Here is a 22135-nt window from a genome sequence, read left to right on the forward strand (position 1 = left end):
TTTGTGAATGGTATCTCCATATATTCTTAGAAGTTTAAACTCTTTTTTTAATATTGTTGCTGTACACAAAATACTTCTAAAAGGCCAGAATTATGTTTATACGATTTCACCTTTTTCAAAGTTAAGTAACAAAAAAATTACTCTTTAACTCCATGTAGAATTAAATGCTTATAGGACTCTGAAGATCTTCATAGCAGTTTGGAAAACAAATGAGGCAGTGGAAGCAAGTTTATAAACAATTTAAAAACTGCAGTAGTGTTATATATATATTGGTATTACCATTCTTGTTGCACAATCTGTGAAATTGGTCTTAATGCGGAACACATGGAGGCCTCCTACTTCTGTTACAACATTCTGAATCATTAAGGTATAGATCAGAGATCCTCAAGGAAAAACATGCTTTAAAAACAAACATTAATAAAGCAGTTCACATCCTATTTACCATTGTGCAATTTAATCAATGTATTTTGGGACACTGAAAAGTGATTTTTTTTCAAGATCAGACATACTAAAATGAGGGCAGGCATTCAAGCACCATTGATCCATTGTTACAGATAAATTAGAAGGGCAGGACAAAGTGAATGTCTTCTCTTGCTGTCTTCTATTTCCTTTTGCTTTTTACTTCTCAAGCAACAAAAGACCAAGAAAAGGAAAAATATAGTTGGCCTGAGTAATGCTAGGCCTTTGGTATTATGTGGCATTATAACTCTAGGTTGCCCACCTAAACTTGACAATTTTAAGAAATGTGGACTTCAATTCCCAGAACTCCTTGGTCAATATTGAGGCCCATGGATCATATTTGAAAAGCACTATTTTAGCATTATTTGCCTAACATAGCCTCTATTTTTCATGTTGCATAATAGCTCAAGTTTTCTCAAATGCTATTTTTCACCTCATATATTTATTAAAGGAAGTGGATCTCAATCTATTCCCTACCCCAATCCGTTAATACATACAAAACAATGATATACAAAAGGAAAACTGATTATGACCATTCACAAAATAAAAGTGCAGCCTAATTTAAAACATTTTTATTTTTATCCCATTAGCATTCTTATAAATAACTCAAGGCTGCAGACATATCTAAACTCCTTACTCTTCCTATTTTCCTCACAAGAACAATACTGTGAGGTGGCTTGGGCTGACAGAGAGAGTGACTGGCCAAAGTCACCCAGGCAGCTTTCATTCCTACAGCTGGACTAGAAATCACAAGTCTCCCAGTTTGCAGCCTGATGCCTTAAACACTAGACTAAACTTGTTCTTATTGCAAAAGGAATAGATTTATCAGGCTGAAATCATTTTAATATACTTTAATTGATTTTTGCCTTTACTGGCAGGTCTAGATCAGTTAAGTTCTTACATACTAAATTCTCTTGAATGTCACTGAGCCATTAGCTTGAAAGTGTAATTTATATTCTATGCAGCATCATTAGCCTTTAGACATGCCTTAAAAAAGGATGAAGTTACTGCTTCTAATGGAATATATAGTGACCAGGAGGCAGACATAAGAAAACAAAACAAACATCAGTAAGAAATTGATTTTCAAAATCTCACTAATTCTGCCACTTTTTTAAAAAAAAAAATCCTGGAAAAAATTGAGCTATTATTCAAATGATGGCACTATTGAAAGAAATTGAATTGTTTTCTGCTGTAATTAGCAACATGATTTGAATGCAGCTTGAAGGTTATAAGCAGTCTTGTTAAGGAACTGTCTTCATAAAAGTATGCCTTAATAAAATCAGAATTCTTTAAGCAGACATGCTAGGCATTTGAAAAGGTCTGAGATAGGGCATAAGAGAAGCTGGGCTAATGAGGTTGACTTAGTTCACAGTAAAAATATTGGCTTGGGGAAGTATAGCCCTGTCTTGAAAAAAAAAATGCAATATAAGCTTTTGACTTATCTGGTTGGTTCTGTGGGGGAGGTATGTGTTTTCATTTTTAAGAAGTTTAATTATTTTTAAATACTGTTCTACCACTTCAGTAATGAAATATCTTTAAATAAATTCTCCAATGTGAAAAAGATATAAAGAGCCAAAGATTTTAATACACCAGCCCTTGTTCTAGTTGAGACAAGTCTCTGGGATGTCCCAGAATGCCAAGGCAAACTCCCTAATTATTTCTTCAGTAATGTGATTTAAGAGGCATCATGCCTGAGAGAGACAGATAGCCCCCCCTCTCTCTGTGTGCCTGTGCTAAGAACTTTTCTCTCAAAAGTATTTCAGTTTTTCCAGAATTTTAATTCTAAAATGCACTTTTCGTTAACAGCCAGTTTATAAACTGTGATTCATCTGCTCTTTTCCTTAAATGGAGCAAGTAAGGAAAAAATAAAGTTATATCCTTGTATAACCCACCCCTGCCCCCCATTCTAGTTTGGTATTTCTTTACCCTCTGTTAATAGTACATGACAATTCTTGTAAACAACTTTTATGTTCCAGGCAACCAAAAAAGGAAGAAAAAGGCTGATTCTACTGAGAGGGATGCTTTGCTAGCCAAGTCTTCAGACTGCCTGAAACGGTAGAAACTTTTGTCATAACTGACCCAGCTAGCTTGTAGTTAAGATAAATAAACACATAAATGCTTGCTTGATGGAGAAAGCTCCTGTTATTTCCAGGTTTTGCACATTTTACCTATTCTAGATGGTAAAATGTTTTCTTTAAAAAAATAAACTGATAATTTTACAGTTTACAATAATTTACAATAATTAAAAGCAACAACTGAAAAGTTAGTTGTAGTAAAATTGTGTTTACATACCATCCAAGCACAAACTGTAGCTCTAGCAACCAAGGACACACTGCCAAGCCACTAAGCCCCAGGGAATCTCTAATACAGCCCTAAACCAAGGACAGTTCCCATTAAGTCCCAGAATATGTTTCCAAAAATAGGAAGATTCAATTATTGGCATTGTAGGAATAACTCAGATTTGCCATCTATTTTTTGTCTTCCTGTCAAACCCAATAGCTAAATCACTTATTCTCACCTTAAAAGACAGGAACTACTCACTATGTGCAAGAGTAAATGATTCAGCCAAATCAAATTTTGCAAAGGCATCTGAATCAAATGGTGTTCAAGGTTCCAAATCTAAAAATGCAAATCAGTTATATCTGCTCTATTGTTTTTTCACTATATTTGGCTGTTGTCAGTATGTCTATTAATACATCACACTGTCCATTTTCTGCATGAAAGAAAAAAAAGAAGCAGCGTCCCCATTCGAAGAATCCTAAGGGTATAAACATGTGGCAACCTTTTACTGTCACGTCTAGGTCTTAAAATCATACAGGTTGTCCTTGGCTTATGATAGCAATCGGGACCAGAATTTTTGGTCCCAATTGCAATGCAGTAGTAAAGCATAATGTCATGTGACTGCACCACCTATAAATGGTCATCAGGGCAGGCCTGGTTGCAATCGTTTAACACCGGGATCATGCAGGACATTAACTGAGTTCATATGGCGGCAACATGGAAAGAGGCAGGAGTCCCAGGCAAACAGGCCAGCAGGTGAGAGCTACAGGAGGGCAGATGGTAGGGAGTGTGGGCGAATGTTGCCACCCTGCCGGGAAGGGAAAGATCCATAGCCCCAAGTCTTCTGCACCACACCACGCACCAATGCCAGTTGGGGCGATCCTCCTGCTGGCCAGTGAGACAGGGACAATTCCCCAAGCATGGCCAGCATGCCTGGTAGGTACTTGGTTTAGGGAGTCTTGCAAGGCAAGATGGCTAGAGGGAGAGCTGGCAGCAGAGCCTTGCATATGGCCAATGAAGCCCATTCTTTGTAGGGCTTGAGGCCAGCCAGAATTGGCATGCCCAATGGAGGGTAGGCAGGCAAAGGTATGCTGGGAGGGGCAGTGGCAGTTGTAAATGCAGGTTGATTACTAAGCACTTGGACCAAGCAAGGGCACAGCAATGACTAGAACTTCAAGGACCAGTTGTAAACCCATCTTTTTCAGCACTGTGGTAACTTCAATGGTCACTGAACAAATGGATGTAACCACTGACACACTGAGCTTGATTAAGTAAACTTATAAAAAAATGGGACTGAACTTGATATCTCATGTATACCAGCGTATGTCTGTGCTATTTCCTTTACTTAAAAATATTTATTGTTTTTTTCTGCCTGGAAAGAGACCTCCAAGCTAATAATACATAATAAATACAAAGATGGTAGGGGGCAATGCTTAGGAACGAATGTTGGCAACATAAAATATCCACAATGAAACTTGCAGCCTTCAAATATTACTTTAAAACTGCATCCTAGTCTTTACCTATCTAGAGCTGTCAATTTTGTAAGATTATTCTATACAGATACTTTCTAAGAAATTCATATGAAATCTCAGTGAGCTTAGTTTTATTATTATTAAATTCTTCACTGTTTGGATACATTTATTTTTTATTTTTTCTACTATTAATTGCTAATAGTAAAACTTGCTAGTAAAACTGAATGAGCAATACAACAGAGCTAGTAATTAGCAAGTCTGTCATTCTTTGCTTACAATCGTATCAAACTGAATGCAAGAGGAAGCACTGCCATTTTAAACAGAATACAAATACCCAAATTTTAAACAAAACAATACAAATTTAAGAATCTTTAAAAATCTGAACATATCTAAACGGGTATGTCTAGCTATCATTTTGAGACAAAGATCATACAAAAGACATTCATTTAGAAAGAGCACATTAACAGCAAACTTAAGAACAAAAAAAACCCAAATTTAAATTGGAGTATCATAGCATAAATATTATTGTTTATAAAAACTAAAATTGTTTCTAAAGATAAACAGGTTAAGAATAAATGATACTCTGTTACTTGCATGATATCACAGGAGCACCATTAGAAGTTCCCTCAAAAATGTAACTGCTTATTTTGAAACTTATTTTAATAACTGACTGCAAAAAATAAAATAGAGATGATACTTATTTAATGATATCCTTCTTGCCATACAAATTATTTCTTCAATGTTTAGTTGAACATGTTGATGAAGCAAACAATATATGCCTCTTATTTAATTCTCCTAGATCAGAAATTCTAGGCATAATTCATTTGTGCTTCCAAGCAATGATGCTCCCACTGCTTTCAATTATATTTTCTAATGTAACAAACTACACTGAATTAATAATTTTATGCACAATTCAAGATGGATTACAGTTCTTAGGTTCTTTGGAAGTACAAAGTTATAGTTTATTAATTTCTAAATAAAGTGCATTTTCATTAACCAAAATAATATGTTGAAGAAATTCACAATCACAGAACTTAAAATTATTTATCCATATTGTCATCCTAAAATGAATAAGTAATTGGTGACATCTACCAGAATTTCTGACAGTTAACCCATATTATCTTGTCTCTTGGATAAGTCATGGCCCCCTTCCAACCTCATTGAGTCTGAAATAGATTATTTCATTCGAGTTCTTCAGTTTCTTCTGAGAAAAGATCTGCCAAATCAGCTACAGTTAACACAGAGGCCTCCGACTGTTTCAGAGAAGAATTAGAATGACTGGAAACAAAACAAGAGGAAGGGAACAAATCAAGATGACTGAGAAACAGAAGGTACTCTCAGAGCTCTGCACTAGAGGTTTATTTTATAACGATCATTGAGGAAAAGGAAGTTTACTAAGAATACCACTTCATTTCTAAGGACTACAAAATCCTGGCTGATAATTTTAAATATCTTCCAGGATGGTTTATAATGGCATTTAGTTTTGAAAAGGTATATTGTTTTCCAATTCTATTTTATCTAATTTCTAAGTAAAATGATTCACATAATTAGAACTTATGTAATAAACTAAGCTACCACTTCATACGTAAAAAAATGTATATACTGTACAAAAAGTTATATAATATAAATGTTGATAGATCTCTTGGTCAACCAAAGAGAATAAAGAAGTTGAGATTTGATTCTATCATATTAATAAGCCATACAATAACCAAAAATAATTCCTTAGTTCTTAAAAGCAGAAAAAAATTATATTTGTGAGGGGTCAAAAAGATAGCCTAATAATTAATCACCAAAACAAATAGACTTCCTATGCACACAGTCTTGTATGGTTCTTGGGAATTTGGCTAATAAAAATGAGATAATTGATTTAACAGATAAATTCTTTTGGTCTAGAAAGTTAACTTCCAAGATCAGTTTCAGGAACTGACTCAGTTGTAGTAGCTTGATGAAGAGTTCAAAATACAAACAAAGGTAATTCCTAGGAACTTTCCCAATCATTGGATATAGCAAACTCCAGTTGTTCTTATTTGCTATATTAATCTGAGACATTTTCACTGAAGAAAGTTTTTATTATACTTCAGATTCTTTTTGCAACAAGAATGTTCACTACAATTTGAAAATGCCTACAATTGAGAGTTCTTGGACAATGCCTTTCCCTTTTTACATATTAATTCTAATTCCTGATATAATTCTACATGTCCACTCCTGTTTAATTCCATGGAACCTATTCCTATATATGTGTGCACAGAGTTGCAATTACATGATTTTACATATTGGGTGGCTCACTTACACATTTGTATGCCTATCTGATTATCAACCTTTACCTACCTCCTTTCTACTGTTTTCATCATTGTTTGCATACGCTCTTCTATTGTTGCTTTAATCAAGAATCTATGAACAATGGTAGGTCTGCATTTTGGAAACAAAACATTAACAAAGGTTATTGTATATTATTACTCAGAAGTAAATTTGACTGAGCTCTAAAAGCTTTATTTATTAGTAGGGAGTTTATAGTCTTAATCTTTTTAATTAATAGTTTCAATAGCCATGCATATTTTAAGAACAAATTAGAATCAGTTGATATTTAAAAAAAATCAAATTAACTATAGTTTCAGTAATGTAGTCATATTTATAATACAGTTTTAGAAGAATGCTATACAGGAAATAGTCATTATATAAAAGACAAGGGCTGTTTTTTTTTTTAAAAAAAGCACCAGACATATTTTCAATCTGTTTTGTTCCATTAATCAAATTAACAAACCAAAGACATAACCAACTGTAGTTACAGTACTTGCCAACTGGAATGGAACAGTATTTTTCTAGATCCATCAAAGGTATCTCTTTCCTTCACATTTCATGGAGAAATACCATAAGCACAACAAAGTGCAAACTAAATATATTTAGTTAAGATGATATTCTAAATCAGATTTCTATAATTTAGATGTCCTCCAAATGTGTGGACATTAATTCCCAGAATTCACCAGAAAGCAAGGTCACTATGTGAATGCTGGAAAGTAAAAATCACTGTGTCTGAAAGATATATAGATTGGTAAAAAAAATTATTTATTTTATCCTGCCTTTATTATTTTTACAAATATGGAGGCAAACATATCCAACATATCTTCTTCCTCCTATTTTCTACCCTATCAGGTGGGACTGAGAGACAGTGGCTGGCCCAGTCACCCAGTTGGCTTTAAGACAGGACTTGAGCTCAGTTTCCTTAATATTAGGACAACTGGCTTTAATACTGTTTTAACCTTAGATCCTCCACTACATTCATGTTAATGTTAAACTATTTAGGGTAAGACACATGGAATTCAGAAGCTGCAACTAATACAAGGCAAAATAATTGCATGTCTATTCTGAAAGATCTGTACTAGCTGCCCATTAACCACTAAGAACAATTTAAAAAGTGTAAAGTTCAACACCAGCAAGTTTAAGTTTAAATGGTTTGGGCCTGACTATAGGAGGGACTATTTTCCCCACAATGAATTTGTCTGTCGTATCAACATAAAGGCCCCACTGCCAAAAGCTTGGCTGGTATGGAAGGGATAAATTTATGGGAAAATCTGTAAATGTTAAATATGTTAATGTACTGTTGAGTTATATATCAAAGTTTTGGAATTTAATGCTATATCAGGAATTGTTGTTGTATCAAGCAGGGAGGATGGCAAAAAGAATTATATGAAGAAAATGGAGAAGTAGTATTAGTCCAGATGTCAAGGAATGGTTGTTATAAATGTATGTTTTGGAAAAGGGGATATTTTTTTGCTAATTAAAGATTGTGGATATATTGTTCTTATGGCAGAAATTCTGTGATATCTTACAATAGTATCTCATACTGTTGTATTATAGCAGTGAATTCCTTGATAAACTAGTAGCTACTGATGAATGTAAAATAGAAAGATATAAAATGTTTTATTTTCCATCTTGATTTGCATGTTTAGCTTGTACTTTTTCTTTAAGATTAAATATTGTTTTGTTACAAAAATATATTGAAAATGTAAGGGAACTATTCTAATTAAAATACTTAATAAAAATATTTTTAAAAATGTAGGGGACAGCCTTGGTCTAAAATTCCTGACTTACAGGATGTTTTCCCTGGGAAGATGTATTCGCCTCTATTCTCCTGATTTTTAGAAAATTACAATGTTTTAATTGTTAACTGATTTGCATGGGTTACCATCATATTTTATATTTTGTTATATTTTATTAGCTACACTTAATATGTGCATGTGCAAAAAGGCGAGGAATAAACGTAATAATTTAAGTAAGAGGTAAAAAGATAGCTGTCACTATTTCAAAATAGTTTAAACAGAATAGTATTAAGACTGAGAAGTATCCACTCTTAAGTCAGAGCAATTTAGTGCTTTGTTACATTTTCTGATACAATGTTAAGTTACTTTAACTTACTGGAGTCACTATATTAAATCCTAAACTATTTCCAGTTTTTTTTTTCCCCACAGCTGGTGTTAAAATGTCATGTCTGAAAAGTTTTTCCCCAACTGTGTAGGTAGTTGATCCTTGTTGGGATTATGGTGTGGGTACATAAATTCACAGAGGTAACTGTGAACCTGGGAGGGGGAGAAACTAAAATAAGTGAATGTAATTGACTGGTATGTAGAAGTCACTGGTTGGCAAAAAAGGAAGGAGAGCCTTTAGAACCTTTATGAAGCTGGGATTAGATTACATAAACCAGATTTTGGAACATACTTAGTTTGCCCAATACGATGCACTCTGCCAATGGCCTGTAATTCATGTGCTGGATTCAGTATGGGCTCAACCAGCAGTACCTGGGTTGCTTCGATTATGTTTAGACCATTAGAACCAGTATGGAGAGGCAAAAGCAGTATATTGATCTTGGGATCATATTTAAATGCAGAGAGGTTTTCCTGGAAGATAAAAATATTGTTGTATCGTTTCAGTGAAGGATAAGGTTGGGTGGGGGGGAGAGAACAAATATAAATTCACCACTTTTCAGTGTATTAAATAAATGTAACTAAAGGTTAGCGACAGTACATCCTAACTACCTTACACATACAAAACAACCAATATGATGTGCAAACGTAACATGGGCTCCTTATTATCCCTGACTAAAAAACCTTTCCCATGATACTGTGGATAAATTACCCTCCTCAGTTTAAGCAATTCATCCGTTGCATTAACTGCAATAAGTTTCCATTCAAATGGATTTGAGATTGGTTTCAGTTTGCCTAAGGCTATCCAAAATTAACTTCATCTAAAAAAAAGCAAGCTTATACTTTATTAATTTATAATACTTTGTATTTATTAAAACTGGTCCCTAGAGTTTGCAAATAATTAACTACACTGTAATGCACAATTATTAGGAAAGTTGTATTTTGGAGGATTAATTTTCTTATTGAACAACTACAGCACTCTCAGTCAATTCAAAATGTTAATAAATTTCAAACCTGAATATTTAAGAAAGTAAAAGTGAGCTTTTGGCTTTCTTAGGAGAATATGTGTGCACAATTATTGGACAACTATTAGTGTGCAGAATTATTATGCAACTAAATGAAAAATGAAAATTTGCCCATCTCACTCATTTATTTGCATCTGTTAAAGTAAGAATAATAAACAAATAACTCAAAATGTACAAATAAACATTTCTGACATTTCAAAAAAAAAAGTGACCAATAAACCCTTCTTTTCAATAAGAGTTATAAACCTTCCATTCATTGAGTCTGTCAGTTTCTTGATCTGTTGACGATCAACGTTTTGTGCAGCAGCAACCACAGCCTCCCAGATACTGTTCAGAGAGGTGTACTGTTTTCCTTCACTGTAAATCTCCCTTTTAAGAAGGGCCCACAAGTTCTCAATAGGGTTTAGGTCAGGTGAGGAAGGAGGCCATGCCATTATTCTTTCATCTTTAAGGCCTTTTCTGGCTAGTCACACAGTGGAGTACTTTGATGCATGCAATAGAGCATTCTTCTGCATAAAAATCATGGTCTTCTTGAAAAATGCAGGTTTTTTCCTGTACCACTGCTGAAGAAAGAATCTTCTAAAAACTGTCAGTAGGTTTGGCAGTTGATTTTGAGTCTATCTTCAACCCGAAAAGATTCAACTAGCTCATCTTTAATAATACCAGTCCGTACCAATACCCCACCTCCACCTTGCTGGTGTCTCAGTTGAAATGGGTCTCTGTGCCTGTTACTGATCCAGCCACGGGCCCATCCATCTGGTCCATCAAGAATCACTCTCATCTCATCAGTCCATAAAACCTTTGAAAAATCTGTCTTCGGATATTTCTTGGCCCATTCTTGCTGTTTCAACTTATGTGACTTGTTCAGTGGTGGTCAGGTTTCAGCCTTCCTTACTTTGGCCATCTCTCTGAGCACTGAATACCTTGTCTGAAATCCGAAACCTCATCTTTGCCCTGCCAGTTCTCCCTTGTTCAGCTAGTTCAGGGTGAATCTGCCATATATTTGGCAGTCTGTTTGAATTACCAGCTGGTAATTCAAACTTCTTACCAAATAGACTTGTGGGATGCTTCCATTGAATTCTTTCCATTGCTATAATCCAGTGGTTCTCAACCTGTGGGTCGGGACCCCATTTGGGGTCGAACGACCATTTCACAGGGGTCGCCAAACAATGCAGTCCGCCATTTTTTTTCCCCTTTTCCTTAGCTGTGCTACTCCCTTTTATTCTATTGGCTTTTGAAAGCCAATAGAATAGACTCTCTTGAATAGAGTCTAATTCTATTGGCTTTCAAAAGCCAATAGGAATTGTCCAGGCTGTCTCTGCCCTGCTGAGCCCGCCAAAAGTCCCATTCTGCAAACGGTGCTGCACCAGTTGAGTAGTCCTCGACTTACGACCGGTTGAGTAGTCCTCGGCTTACGACCGGTTGGGGGTCACGGCATTAAAAAGGTTCAGAACCACTGTTCTAACCTTCTAATTTCTTTTTTTATCAAAGCTGGAACTAATGCAGCTATGGAAGAATCAATAACTGAGATGAGCAAAGAAGCTGAATGTGCGAAAAATCCCTATCTCTCCATGGCACAAGTCTCAAAACACAATGTAAACATTTTTTTTTTTGTCCAGATACTTCCAAAAGTATCCAGAACATCAATCTTGCAATCAAAATTTGGAAGATGCCTAGAGTTTGCCCTACAGAGCATTTACTGCTGAAATTAAGCTTGGCTTGGTGAACTTTCTCTCCCCTTGTTGTCATCTAGTAAAAGGGGGGGGGGAGGAGAATGGAATGTACCTCTGGCAACATGATTATCTCTGCATTCACAAGGGAAGGTGCGAAGAGCCGACCAAACATGCCCCAGAGACGACCTGATGTTATCTCCTTTTTCCCACAATGAACTTAACACCCTGGAATTGGCCTGTTTGAACTGACTGGATGAACTATGGGGTGGGGTTTTGCTCGGGATACTTTTTACCTATTGATCTGGCAGGAAACCCTTAGATCCTGTCTATTATGCCTGCTGTCAGCCTCTCCTAATAAAAGTTCCTTTTGGAAGAAACTGCTTCCATGAATTCTGCTTCCTTAGGATGAAGTGTTGAAGTGGGCCCTGACAGGTTCAGGTAAGAATAAAATAAAGCAATCACCAAGTATAACAGGCAGGCCTCATTAAAAAAGAATTAGAGAGGAAATAGATTGTTATTTTGAGCAAAGTTAGAAAAATGGCAGGGAAGAATGGGAAGCTAGATAAGATAAAATCTGACCTACTTGTTCCCAACCATCCTAGATTGTGGGGGCATTAATTCCTTGGATAAATGCCTCTTTGATATCAAATTGTAATTAACTGGTGGACGATGCTAAATTTATACTTGATCCTTATTTTGTAACCCAATGTCTAATTTATCTTACTTTTTTGTTTTTTAATTTATAGTATTATGATTATGTTAGAAATTAAATTAATTTCACCAGTTCAAATATGAATTACTTTGATACAAATGTCTGTTATCTTTACTATGTCAGTATTAAGAGGAAAGAAAAAAATATTAATAACAATAATGAAATTAATACCTGAAATTTATGGATTCCATTGATTTGAGCAAAGTCCATGTTATTATCATACAAGGCTTTTGCAATGATATCAAGCACATCTTGCCACTGCAAAATATAACAGAAAGTTGTTTACATACTACAAATAAGATGGATAGTTGTACTAGATATGGGAGCTTTCTTGCTTATTACTTTAACAATAAGTAGTAGTAAGACCAAATATACAATTATCAATGGTGACCACATTTGGCTTCAATCAATTTATTAATAGTCAAGAATCCAGTTGAATAACACATTCACAAACTGTTTTTTTATAATTTTAAAATGTTAGAAATACCGTTGAGAAAACTAGAGATTTTGCCCCTGGATCTTTGAACTGAATTTTCTTTAAAGTTCGGACCACAGCTTCCACTTTAGTTGAGTGGCTTCCCTTTCAAAAAAAAGAAAATAATAATTAGTTTTCATTTATTCAGTACAGATCATACTAAAATTACAAAATAACATTATGTATTATGTGTTTTACAACACAGTTTACAGCATATCAATTATGTATACCAGGAAAAACAGGGACATATAATAATAATAATAATAATAATAATAATAATAATAATAATAATAATAATAATAATAATAATAATAATAAAGATGTAAGGGACCTTGGAGGTCATCTAATCCAACCCCCTGCTCAGGCAGGAAACCCTATACCATTTCAGACAAATGGCTGTCCAGTTTCTTCTTAAAAACTTCCAGTGTTGGAACATTCACCGCTTCTGGGCAGGTTGTTCCACTGGTTAATTGTTCTAATTGTCAAGAAGTTTCTCCTTAGTTCTAGGTTGCTTCTCTCTTTGGTTAGTTTCCACCCGTTGCTTCTTGTCCTGCCTTCAGGCACTTTGGAAAATAGCTTGACTCCCTCTTCTTTGTGGCAGCCCCTGAGATATTGGAACACTGCTATCATGTCCCCCCTCGTCCTTCTCTTCGTTAAACTAGACATATCCAATTCCAGCAACCGTTCCTTATATGTTTTAGCCTCCATTCCCCTAATCATCTTTGTTGCTCTTCTCTGTACTTTTTCTAGAGTCTTAACATCTTTTTTACATCGTGGTGACCAAAACTGGATGCAGTATCCAAATGTGGCCTTACCAAGGCATTGTAAAGTGGTATTAATACTTCACGTGAACTTGATTCTATCCCTCTGTTAATGCAGCCTAGCACTGTGTTGGCTTTTTTGGCAGCTGCAGCACACTGCTGGCTCATATTTAAATGATTGTCCACTAGGACTCTGAGATCCCTCTCATAGTTACTACTATTGAGCAAGGTACCCCCTATAGTATACCTGTACATCTGGTTTTTCTTGCCTAAATGTAGAACCTTACTTTTTTCACCATTGAATTTCATTTTGTTAGATAGTGCCCAGTGTTCAAGTCTGTCCAGATCCTCCTGTATCCTAAGCCTGTCTTCTGGAGTGTTGGCTATTCCTGCCAGCTTGGTGTCGTCTGCAAATTTGATGAATTCCCCATCTATCCCCTCGTCCAGATCATTGATGAAGATGTTGAAGAGCCCTGGGGCACCCCACTGCACACTTCCCTCCATGTAGATGCAGTTCCATTGAGGACCACACACTGAGTACGGCCAGTCAGCCAGCTATGGATCCATCTGGTGGTGATGCTGTCGAACCCGCATTTTTCTATCTTATCAAGTAGTAGGTTGTGATCTACTCTGTCAAATGCCTTACTGAAGTCCAAGTAAATTATATCCACAGCATTCCTCTGGTCCGCTAATTTTGTCACTTGGTCAAAGAATGCAATAAGATTTGTCTGGCATGATCTGTTTTTGACAAACCCGTGTTGGCTTTTAGCAATGACTTTGTTTGCCTGTAGGTGTTCACTGATTCGTTGTTTGATTATCTTTTCCAGAATCTTCCCAGGTAGTGAGGTCAGGCTGATAGGTCTGTAATTTTCTGGGTCCTTTTTTCCTTCTTTATTTGAAGATGGGAACTACATCAGCTCTTTTCCAGTCTCTGGTAGTTCCCAGTGCTCCAGGATCTTTGAAAAATATAGTTCAGTGGTTCTGAGATCACATCTGCCAGTTCCTTGAGAACCTTGGGGTGTAATCCATCTGGTCCTGGTGATTTGAACTCGTCTAGGCTGGACAGGTGTTCACTTACCATTTTCTTGCCTATCTTAACTTGTATTTCTATTTGTTTTTTATGGCACTATTTTTGATAGGTTGGTCTGTTTTTTCCCTTTGTGTAAAGACAGATGCGAAAAACAAGTTAAATAGTTCTGCTTTCTCCCTGTTGCTTGTCACCTTCTTGCCACTTTCACCCACTAATGGACCAATCGTTTCCTTCACTTTTTTCTTGTTTTTTACATGTTGAAAGAAGCTTTTTTTGTTATTTCTGACTTTGGTCGCAAGCCTTAGTTCATTTTGAGCCTTAGCTTTCCTCACTTCATCTTTGCAAGCTCGGGCTATTTGCTGATATTCTGACTTAGTTATGTGTCCCTCTTTCCACTTTCTACATTTGTCCTTTTTATCTTTCAATTGATAAAAGAGTTCTTTATGCAGCCATGCTGGTTTCTTTTGAGAGCTGTTATTTTTCCTCTTTGTTAGTATTGTGCTAAACTGGGCCTTTATTATCTCACTTTTCAAAATTTCCCAAGCCTTGTGACCTGAGATGTTTTGTGTGGCTATCAAGTTATTATAAAACTCTTCCCATGAACATGATCCAGCCAACTGATATGTCCAGTTACTTTGGATGCCAGAGTTAAGCACTAGAATAACTTAAAAAATTAAATTTCATCCTATGAAATGACTTGCCATTTGGAAGAGCAGAGAACTCTCTCTGGATAACATATATTTTGATAAAAACGTTGTAAAAACTACTAATTCCACAAAACCAACTTCCAAATAAATAAAATGTGATTTTTTTCTAATGAAATCATCAATAATGTGCATCGAGTCTACCTTCACAGGTATATCATCCTCCTGGTTTGCAGTCTCTGCTGTGAAGACATAGGAGATTTCTTTATGTGAAGTTGTTTGCCTGCAGATGGCACACTTGATTGAACTTCTGCGGGTGCCAACACTGTATTGTTCTATAATAATAGCTATGCATTCATTGCAGAAACAATGTCCACATGTCAATACTGCCCACTAGATGGAGAAAAATAAGACAAAATATTTATTTGTTATTCATAAACCAATAAGAAAACTAGAAAAGGATTACTCAGTTGTTTTTTAAAAAGTGAAATGATACATACGTATGAGATTTTTAAATTAACCAGTCAGCCTGAATATCTGCTCAGGTGCCTAATGATAGATTTCTCACTCAGATTTAAATACCACATTAAAAATAGTGAAATCTTGCAAATAATTGAAATACAAGACCTGGATTTCTTTGATTGCCTCACGATATTTAATAATATTCATGATATTTAGTCTGTATTTAATCTTTTGCAATTTTAATCTGTTTTTATATTGATAATTGTTTTATATCTCTGTTTTTAATATGTATTTCTATAGTAAAATACTACATATATATTTTACTTAAGCTACCCAGAATTGCTTCAGATAGCAAGATGCGTGGCATGTAAGTTTAATAACTAAAGAAATAAGCAAATACATTTGTTTATTACGGTCATATAAAAGTATGCTGGGGTCAGTAACAGGAAAATGTGTACCATATACATAAACATCAAAAAAAAAATCAAACTTGCAAGAGAAGATTTTCGTTTGGAGAGCAGGGTGACACCCAATTTCAGAATGACATGAAGGCCCAAAGATTAATTTCCAGGGCAAAATATAAATTTGCTTTCATTTTATGAAACTTTAAGTTAAATTTATATATATACATTTGCTGTAGGATTCTTCTTTTTCTATCCTATTAGAATTCAGAATTTAGCTGCAATATTCAGAAAAGTTCAAAAAGCTATAGCCGAGGTTTCTTTTGCTTATAGAATGTGCAAATATTAGATGAAACAAAAACAGCTAATTATGTAGATTTGCACTTACACTAACATCAACTTTTAATATTTTAAAAAAGGACACCACACTGAAATTCTAGGCCTAAAATATCTGCTCAGCGGCCTGGTATTTATATATACTATACATACATACATACATACATACATATATATACACTATATGGTATTTATATATACTATATACTTCAATCGTTATTTTCAGAATTTTAAGAGATAGATATAGAAGCATATTTCATATTTCTATATGAAAATTATAATACTTGAGATCGTCAAAATGCAACATTTTCCATACACATTCTTTGTTTGGCAGCTACGTGGTCCAACAGAATACTTTAAAAAAAAAAAAATACAGAATTATAACCATTTAGGATTGTTTCGAAAGACAACTTACAACTTACAAAGATTTGTAAGTATAGTTGGATAAAGAAAATTATTTCACATATGCCAATAATGAACTAAATTTTCTACTAAAAAACCATGGTGGAGAATTTTACCTGTTTTCCCAACTGCCTTGCACAAATTGGGCAGGGCTCTGGATTAACTCCTCCAGTTGTTTTATCTTGAGACTATGTGAACATTAAAGAAAAGCATTTTTACCATATTCTGCTTAAAATAATTATCTAGGTAATTTGATATTAATACTATTCATTTTTATTAATAAAATATATTCTTATTTCACAATACTCAAAATGACACAATACTCAGAAAAATGAAAGAATGCAGATGGATCCAAAGAGATATAAATAGAATTTTAAAAAGTAATGCAAAGTGATAGAAAACATTTCAAAGGAGTACAGCTTGAAAGCCGATTACAGTATGAACAATACAGTGACCAATTTCTATTCTGTTCTGTTCTGTTCTATTCTATTCTATTCCATTCCATTCCATTCCATTCTATTCATTTGGTACATTGTTAAAAGGGACAATTGGAGACACAGTGATTGTGGAGCTCTCTTCCGCTACAGCTAGTTTTTAGTTGGTGTTCTGTTCTTATTGTCGATTACGGTATGTTCTTTCTTATATGTATTGTTTTTATTTATAAGCTGTCTAGAGTCATCAAGGGGTCAAATGGCCTTGGTATTTGATAAAATAAATAAATAAAAACCTAAACATGTGTATCTTTTCTTAATGTCTTGATTTTATAACTCAATTGTTATATATAGCTAAATTCTATTATAGTGTCTGAAAAGTTAGGCAGACTTGGGCCACCCACTGATGAGTCCATCATTAATTGCAATAACTATAATGTCTTGTTCTGTTCTATTTTATTTTACTGTTTTAATTTTATTCTGATCTGCTACACTAATAAAACACTGAATTGTAATATACAATTATAATTATGGATTGTTGCACAGTAAGCCAGATGTTCAGACTGAATGGACATTTCTGTTCATCTATCAAGTCCTTCCCAAGGACTTGAGATAGGCAGATGTGGATATTTGATGGTGTTTACAGATATCGTCACAGGATTAACCTGTTCCAAGTAAAACTGCCTTTTGCAACTGATTGATGGTGAATTTGTCAATGCCAATGGCGCTCAAGTGGTGCTTCAACTGGTTTGGGATTGCACCCAAATCATTCTCTCATATATATTTAAGGTGGCTAAAATAGGTATGGATTATTTTAGATTTTTTTTCCTAGTTAGCAAAAAAATATATTGAAGACAGATAACTATCAACTATTCCAGATAGCAACTCTGGAAAGGCAATGCAAACCTGAAACAAACCCTAGTAGCAATTATTATTGCTAATTCCAAGCAAGCTGGAATTCGCTGGCATGATCCTAGTGATTTCACAATGGTAAGCAATGCTTTTGTGCTGTTTAAAAACAGTTAGCAGACGCTATATTTTGGTCTTTCAAAATCCATGAAATAGGCCTTAAGAGAAAATCCTATTTTGAAAACAATTTATCCTACCCTCATGCATTCCCATTATATTGCTCTTTGGTTGGTTAATGGCCAGAAACTGTATAGGATCACACCAACTAAATATAAAACCCAATGTATCACTGGACATGCTGACAGGGGAAGGATGTTCCAAAGGATTAGGCAATAGTATAATGTAAGCCCAGGAAAGTTCAATCTTACCTTTTCCAAATTAGTGAGGTAGAGTAGCTGTCCTAGTTTCTTCTGCAGCTGTGATTTGGCAACTGCTTTGTCATTCAAAAGTTTCACTCTATTTTGTTCCACCTAGAAACCAAGTTTATTTTCAAAAATCTCTTATTACATTGTGGAAAAACTTTGTAGCATATCCCAACTTCTCTAGCATTACTGCTAATTAATAGAGATCTATTTTGTTTAAAATTATTCTGTCTTTCAATCACCATCAGTCAGGAAGTTCAGATGGAGAGAAGAGTGTACGACATATATTATATGAAGTAGCTTGATTATCTTACTATTACTCCTCCTCTTTTAGTTTAAAATGGATTTAATTTTGAAATGTTTATGGTGTTTTTATTGTAAACAACTCCAAGGAACCATTAAAGCTAAGGAGCAACCTATCTGCTATATACAAACAAATCTGAGAAATATGACTTTCAACATAATAATAAAAGAGTTGCTAAAAAATACTAATAAATACAGGCATATTTCATTTTATTGTACTTCGCAGATGTGTTCTTATAAGACTCTTCAGCAGTGCAATGATTATGACTCACTGAAGGCTGAGATGATGATTAGCATTTTTTTTAGCAATAAAGCATTTTTAATTAAGATATCTATCTTTTTTAGGCATAATGCTAACGCACTTAATAGACTACAGTATAGTATAAACATAACTTTTATATGCAATGGGAAACCAAAAAATTCATGACTTGCTTTATTGCAGTGGTCTGAAACAGAACCTGAGGTATACTTATAGCAGTGTTGAATGTTAGTTATTTTTAGTTTCAGATTATAGCCCTCAGTGACTGCTAATCATTAGGACTATGTAGTTTTGAACTAAAATGTCACTTCAACTCCAGCTGAAGCAATCTTTCAAAGTAGCAATTTGTGCCAAGGCCCTCATTACTGAATAAGGTTAGCCTCCAACTTAATGCTTTACAAACTGATCCATGGCTTATTAAGCAATATTTGAGCTTCTCAAGTATAAAGATAAGTCACCTCATGTGGCTCAATTATGTGAAGAACAGGGTGATTGGGTTTTGGCTCCTCTGGGTGACGCATTCTAAGGCGTTCGGTGGCCATAGCAAGTTCATCAATGGCAGAGACATGGTCTCTCAAGACCATCCAGTATTCATGAAGCAACTGAAAGGTTAATTATTTTAATCAGAAAAAAAAAATTTCAATTGTGTTCAACACAACATATCTCAGCATTTAACATAAATTATGTAGGAATTGTACATATTCTAAAATAACAGGGGCAGAAAACATAATAGGAAGGAGTAACTTAGGTTTCCCTCTCTGTTATTTTTCAAATGTATTGTATGACAAGCAATTCCATCTCTACAGAATACAGGGAAACTATGCAAAAAATCTCTACCAGTATTATATATTCATATATGTGTATATGTATGTGCATATATATATATGCACACATACCCAGATACAGATATATTCTTACACACCTGGACATTCACATTATTACAACTCTGCAACACTTTACAGAAGTAATCCAAGTAATTATGTCCCATTTGTAAATATGAATCAGGGACAAGATATATCTTGCTCAAAGATATCTAGCACATAACTCATATCAATAGTTACTAAAGATTATAGATCATTCAATATTCCATAATGAAATTTTTGGTATTGTATTATTGAAAGTAAATTATACATATATAATATACTTTAGTTGATGTCTTAATCTCAAATGATACTTTTATATTATGTAGGAATTAAAGATATAACTTACACTTAAATAATATAAAGCACATTACAGAAATCGAACAGACATCTGTACATATGTCATGGATACATTTGTACACACATTTGGCAATTAGCCTAGGTATTTTCAAACAACTAGAAGTGAAAAATTTGTTCCCCATGTTTAGTACTGATTAATGCCAGCAATTTCAAATTCCTTCCAACAACTTCCCATTCCAAACAACTATTTCTTACTAGATAAAGTGATGCATGAGCAATAAGAATAATAAAAAAGTCAAGTATATATAGACACATATCCCTAGCTTATATGCCTGCTATCAACCAACTATCCTAGACTAGGGGCGTCAAACTGCCGGCCCACGGGCTGGACGCCTCATCTGGAAGCCGCGCCCACCCCATTGCTGTCAATGGCAAAACCGTCCCAAAACGTTGCGTGACGTCACATGACGTCGTGAGTTTGACATGTTTGTCCTAGACACTCAAACTTATTCTATTTAACATACCTACTCTCAGACAAGAACCCAGCTGCCTCTAAATGTGGCAAAGTTTTTTTCTATCAATTACAAAATTTGGCACGACCTAATGAATTAACAATTAAGTTCACAATACATATAATGACCTGTTATTTCATTACATTTTTATATACATTACATGTGTTTTTAGTTTTTTGCAATGGTCCACATAATAAAATTAATCTGAATCTACATCTTGCAGCTTACTTATAGTGGTATATAGTTTCAGGTTATGCTCGAATTGCCCATATGCCTGGTACCAAGCAACTATTGTTTATATTAAGATTTATTCTGAGATTTATTCTTCTTGTTATACCTTATATTCTTTTTTCCATGCTTCAAAAAGTTCCAAGAAGATATTGCCTTCTTCAATTGCCTTGGAATCTAACCTATGAGCTTTGGCAAAAGACAATATCGCCTTCAAGGAGCGCTCAGTTTCACTTGCTGCCCAGAGACCTCTGCTAGTGGTAGGCAAGCGGTCATCAACCAGGCCTTCTTCATCTTCTATCATTTCTTCAAAGATCGCCATCTGGCCTTTTACACTTTAATGCAAAAACATTACAGCTGTCATCATATCTGAAGATTCTATACATCTTAATAAAAGCAAAGATATTGGGCAAAACAAAACTCATTAACTCGAAAGAGGTGCCACAAGGGCATGAGAACACACGGATGTGATCTCATTATCTCAAAAAACACATCCGCCATACCCAAATATAATTTCTTTTTGAAAGAGCACAGTGACAGAAAGCAATTCATTTAAGCTGTACACACTGGATAAGGGGCATAGAAGTTCATAAAAAAAAAGGAAGAATGCATCTTTTTTGCAGCACTAAAATTCAGAAAGGACGCAGGCCTTCCATGAATTTTTATCAGTAACTACTTTTGGATATTTGATTTTGTCATTACGTGCAACGAAAAAAAGAAAGCAATAAGCACTTACGTGTGGGAAAACAGTTTTGATTCATATTCTGTGAACAACTCATCAGCTTTACAGAAAACACAACTGGAATACAAATTTTACAAAAAGAAGATCAGTAAACAAAGGTGCTCACTAAGTAAGGAAGCTTTTTCAATAGAGATATACAAAATCAATTCCCATTAAGTTTTAATGAGAATTTGACCAATAAATAATTTACTTTTCTATGTAAATAAATCAAATAAGATAAAAACGTATATAATGTGTCAGCTGCATATCAGCTATGTATCTTATGTTAATTAATCAATTAACTAAATAAATCATAACAGTATAGCAACCAGATTTTTTTAAGTCTTAAAGCAATAACACCTATTACAATCTCATGACAGTTTTACCACAAAAACAGAAGAAAAGCAGAAGGAAATCTCTACAGTTTGATCCATGGCCAATATTTTTTTACACTTACTTGTTTAGTGGCAATCTTACTGGCCGCAGATGGCAGATAGTGGCAGCCTCAATAACCGCTTTGGAAGGAGGTCCTTCCAGATTTTTCACAGCCTCTCTCACTTGCTTCTGCAGTTTCTTCACTTCTTCCATTTGAGTTGTCAGAAGATACTGCAGTCCTCTGCAGTCACGAAATCTAGGAGGAGATAAATGGGTATTCAAGGGGTTAGAATATTATTTGGAACAGATCTATTCAGTCACGTAT

The 22135-nt window shown here is 34.7% G+C and overlaps 1 protein-coding gene across 2 annotated transcripts in view; it reads right to left on the reverse strand.

Moving 5' to 3' along the window:
• Positions 1-4074: 4074 nt before the first annotated feature.
• The window catches only part of SHPRH (SNF2 histone linker PHD RING helicase), a 59540-nt gene continuing 41479 nt past the window's right edge, over positions 4075-22135 (reverse strand). For both annotated transcript variants that reach the window (XM_039346853.1, XM_039346854.1), the window contains 12 exons: positions 21893-22066; positions 21451-21513; positions 20824-21049; positions 19273-19416; positions 18259-18360; positions 16667-16738; positions 15154-15342; positions 12527-12619; positions 12211-12297; positions 8925-9103; positions 6540-6620; positions 4075-5489 (listed from right to left, as the gene is read on the reverse strand). In XM_039346853.1, the coding sequence (XP_039202787.1) occupies positions 5393-5489; positions 6540-6620; positions 8925-9103; positions 12211-12297; positions 12527-12619; positions 15154-15342; positions 16667-16738; positions 18259-18360; positions 19273-19416; positions 20824-21049; positions 21451-21513; positions 21893-22066 (1507 nt within the window). In that variant the 3' untranslated portion in view covers positions 4075-5392. The remainder of the gene's footprint in view (positions 5490-6539; positions 6621-8924; positions 9104-12210; positions 12298-12526; positions 12620-15153; positions 15343-16666; positions 16739-18258; positions 18361-19272; positions 19417-20823; positions 21050-21450; positions 21514-21892; positions 22067-22135) is intronic.

The sequence above is a fragment of the Crotalus tigris genome, unplaced genomic scaffold, assembly GCF_016545835.1.
Source record: "Crotalus tigris isolate CLP2741 ecotype Arizona unplaced genomic scaffold, ASM1654583v1 scf7180000018030.5226217, whole genome shotgun sequence".
NCBI lineage: Eukaryota > Metazoa > Chordata > Lepidosauria > Squamata > Viperidae > Crotalus > Crotalus tigris.